Source organism: Aegilops tauschii, chromosome 4, assembly GCF_002575655.3.
Source record: "Aegilops tauschii subsp. strangulata cultivar AL8/78 chromosome 4, Aet v6.0, whole genome shotgun sequence".
Taxonomy (NCBI): domain Eukaryota; kingdom Viridiplantae; phylum Streptophyta; class Magnoliopsida; order Poales; family Poaceae; genus Aegilops; species Aegilops tauschii.
In genome coordinates, this window is record NC_053038.3 from 89,034,171 (window position 1) to 89,038,286 (window position 4,116).

General features: G+C 46.2%; 1 protein-coding gene across 1 annotated transcript; it reads right to left on the minus strand.

Moving 5' to 3' along the window:
• Positions 1-541: 541 nt before the first annotated feature.
• LOC109765604 (uncharacterized) lies at positions 542-1,725 on the minus strand. Its single transcript, XM_020324392.4, has one exon. It carries the CDS (start codon positions 1,396-1,398, stop codon positions 676-678), a length of 723 nt encoding a protein of 240 aa, XP_020179981.1. The 5' UTR covers positions 1,399-1,725; the 3' UTR covers positions 542-675.
• Between the last annotated feature and the right edge of the window lie 2,391 nt (positions 1,726-4,116).

Consider the following 4,116-nt stretch of genomic DNA (forward strand, 5'->3'; position numbering starts at 1 on the left):
GGAAGCTTCGTAATGATGTAGACAATTTGGTTTTTGAGGCAGACAGCTAAGAAACCATGTTAGACACTTTCCACTTCACGGTGAGCAAGTTTCATAATATGGTAGGCAACGAAACAATGTAACCACCTATGACCTATTGTACACAATTAAGTACGAGGCTACTGGGCGAATTCACTTATACACATGGTGCAATTGTTCTAACATCGAAGTTGTTCATGTTTAGCATTAAACTTGCTTCATCTAGCATCAAAGTTTCTTTAAAAAAAACATCAACACATATTCATATGAGATATAGTTTTGAAGAGCTCGTCACGAGGAACCCAACGGTGAAAACGGATCATAATTACGACACGCCGTGTGAAAGTTATAGTTTTTTTATTTTTCTTGTACCAGAGTTAATGTGCGTTACATTGTCACTGGGTTGACACGGTTGGTCGGACGAAATGAAGAATCTTTCTATACATAAAATAAGTAGGTGGACAGTTTACAAAATCTGGAATCAGGTTTGTTGCATCTTTTGGTCCATGAGTATGCGCTGGGATCAACCGAAAAGTGCAGCTGCACTTTTTAGCATTTATTTAGGCATTAACATTTGGACGAACGGGACAAGACAAAGACAGCATCCTCTTTTACTGGCTAGCTTAATTATCCACCCATAGCTCTAAGCAAACTGAGCTAGTACATGCTGGCAATCTGTGGGCTACAGAAGACCAGCACCTCGTCGAGTTCGACCTTGGACTCGTCGCCGAACAGGCTCTCCTTGCCGTCCTCCCTCTTCGCGTAGGACAGCCCAAGCCGTGACCGCGCGCGCCGGAGGTCGCCGACGCCAACGCTGGCGTCGGGCCCCGTGAACACCCCCATCACGGCGGTGAGCGGCGGGCCGATGAGCAGCCCGTCGGCGCCGAACTGCGGCCCGCCCCGTGAGTAGTCGAACAGCGCAGCACCGCTCCCGCCCACCTTGGGCAGCACCACCGGAACGGCAGCGGCGGTGTCCTCCGGCGCTGCCGGCGGCCAGTAGAAGAGGAAGGCGTCGAGCGTGTCGTAGTAGTCGTCCGTGCTGCGGTACCCCTCCGGGCTGAACCCGCCGAACCTGAAGGAGCCTCCCGCCGTGTAGCCGACGACGACGCAGGGGCCCTTGAAGTCGCACCGCCGGTGGAAGTCCGTCGCGCTGAAGCCGTCAACGGTGGCCCTGTAACAGCAGCTGAGCTCGCGTCCTCTGAGGTGCGTATTGGCCACGAGCGACATGGGGAACGGCGGCTCCACGCCGTGGTACTGGAACTGCGGCGGCGGCGTCTCGGCGTCTTTTGCGCCTCTGCCCCAGTTGAAGAGGCTGCGGGGAGTGACGAACCTTGCTCTGGTCGGAGCGATCGCCACCCTGCCGCTCGCCATGAACGCCATGCCACTGATCGCTCACTCGAGCGATGGTGGGAATGAATGGAGGAGAATGAGCCGAAGATCGAACTACTCGACATCAAGTGAATTTTCGTGGGCACAGGCTCGCCTTATCTCTTGTGTGGCTTTGACAAGGAAAGTACGATCCCAAGGACATCTCCAACGCGGACCTGTCAATGAAAGTATGCCTTGAGATTTGTGGACGAGTATCTTCTGATGTCTGAAATCACTGAGCCGTTTGGTTGCTGCCCATGGTGGCTCTGCCAACCATGGGCACGCCAAAAAATTGGCGGACAATTCAGCCGCCACGGCTTCGCCAATATTTTGGTTACAGATGGGTGGGGGGCGAGCCAAATATTTGGAGCTGATCCAAATATGCGCCAACACGTTGGTCAATGCAAAAAATTTGGCTGGGCAACCCTTGGCTCTTATCCAAATAGCCCCCACATGCCTCAAAGCGATGGTCAAATTTTCTACTGCGGTGGTCAAAGTGTTTGTATCAGAGTACTTGAGAGAACCAAATATAGAATACACAACATAGCTAATGGCATCGTCGAAAGCAAGAGGTGGCTCATACGTCTCCACCGTATCTATAATTCTTTTATTAAATTCTATTATATTATACCTTTTTATATATTTATATATATATATATATAGACTAATTTATTAATTTAGTGCCCAGTGTCACTTCTTTTTTGCTTGTTTATGGTTTCGTAGAAATTCATATCTAGAAAGGTCCAAATATGATGACGATTTTTGACAATTTTTGTTAGACAATGAAGGACCCTAGAAGCTTTGAGAGAGGTCGAGGGGACCCACGAGGCAATCACATGGCCATGTGGCGTGGCGGGGGGGAGGGGGGCCACGCCACCTGCTCATGTGGGGCCCCTCAGCCTCCGTTTGACCTAATTCTTCCGCCTATAAATCATATAATTCTCGGAACCCTCAAAAGCGAACCCGAAAGAATATTATCACGGTCGCAACCCTCTATTTCGAATCGATCCCATTTGGAACCCTGTTTCGGTGTTCTGTCGGAGGGGGAAGCCATCACGGGAGGCCTCTTCATCAATCTTGTTGCCTCCATGATAATGTGTGAGTAGTTCCTTTAGGACCTACGAGCCATAGTAATAGTTAGATGGCTTCTTCTTCTTCTTCTTCTTCTCTCTCTTTCTCTCTCTCTCTCTCCCTCTCTTTGATCTTCAATACAATGATCTCCTCTGAGATCAAGCCGATGTAATTCTTGTGGTGTGTTTGTTGGGATTCGATGATTTGTGGATTTGCAATCACATTATTCATTGAATATAACTGAACCTTTTAAATTATGATGTATGATTGAGTAGCTATGTATGCTTTTCGAGTTATTTGTCTTCTCTGGCCAAGATAGATGGGTAATTCTTCAGTGGGAGTGCTTCATAGTAGTGGGTTCAATCTCACGGTGATCTATATCCCAGTGACAAAATGGGGAGAAGGCATGTGATGTGTTGTTAGGGATAAAACGACGGAGATTGATCTTATTGCTAGGTTTCTTTCTGTCTACATCATGTCATATTGCTTATTGCGTTACTCTATTTTTCATTAAATTTAGTACTTTGAGATGCATACTGGATAGTGGTCTTGGGATGGAGTAATAGTAGTAGATGTAGATGGATAACAGTCTACTTGTCACGGATGTATGCCTATACAAGATTATGTCATGAATGGTCATAGTTACCAATGTTGCTTACCTGTTAGTCGCCCAACAATAATTTGTTTATCATGCCACTACCTGCTTTCAAGAGAGATGCTACTAGTGAACCTATGGCCCCCGGGTCCATTCTCCATTAATACTTGCGTTGCTATGTTACTATTTTAGTTACCTTTATTTATTTTGCCGTTTTTCCATATCATTATCTATCACCATTTGCTTTTAACCTTGCAACTAACAAGGCGAGGGGGTTGACAACCCCCTTGACAAGTTGGGTGCAAGCATTTTTGTTTGTTTGTGTGTAGGTGTTGCTTATCTTGTTAGCTTTTACACTCCTACTAGTTCGATTAAACCTTTGTTCTTAACTGAGCAAAATACTTTATGTTGTTGTGCTACATCACCCTCCCTCTTCAGGGAATTCAAAAACTCCTATGGGAGCAGCAGTGGCAAGGTATACTTGGATTCCTCGATTGCATGCATCAACAATGGAAGGATTAAACATATGATGTACGAGGGCAATATCATGGCAGTTTTAAGAAGCCCGCCATCATTCTTGAAGTAGTTGCATCATAAGACCTCTGGATTTTGCACTCTTTCTTTCAAATATCCAGATCTCACAATGACATGTTGCAACACTCTCCATTGTTTCCAAGACTGTGTGCGGGACAAGCTCCTTCGTGTAACTATACCATCGATGGTCATGACTACAACATGGGCTAGTCTCTTTGTGATGCCATTTATCCTTCATGCGACCTTCTTCAAGACCATGTCTGAGCCAAGGGGTGAGAAAAGATCTTACTTTCCCAAAGATGATAAGAAGCTAGAAAGGATGTGAAGTGGGCATTTGGAATGATCCAAGCCCCTTTTGCAGTTGTTAGAGTACCTAAAAAAATATAGGATCCATAGATGTTGTGGATGGTTGATGACCCACAAGTATATGGGATCAATTGTAGCTCTTTTCGATAAGTAAGAGTGTCGAACCCAACGAGGAGCAGAAGGAAATGATAAGTGGTTTTCAGCAAGGTAATGTCTGCAAGTGA

What these genes read in the sequence shown, in the direction of transcription:
- LOC109765604 (XM_020324392.4), bottom strand. Translation starts at nt 1,398, where the DNA reads ATGGCGTTCATGGCGAGCGGCAGGGTGGCGATCGCTCCGACCAGAGCA.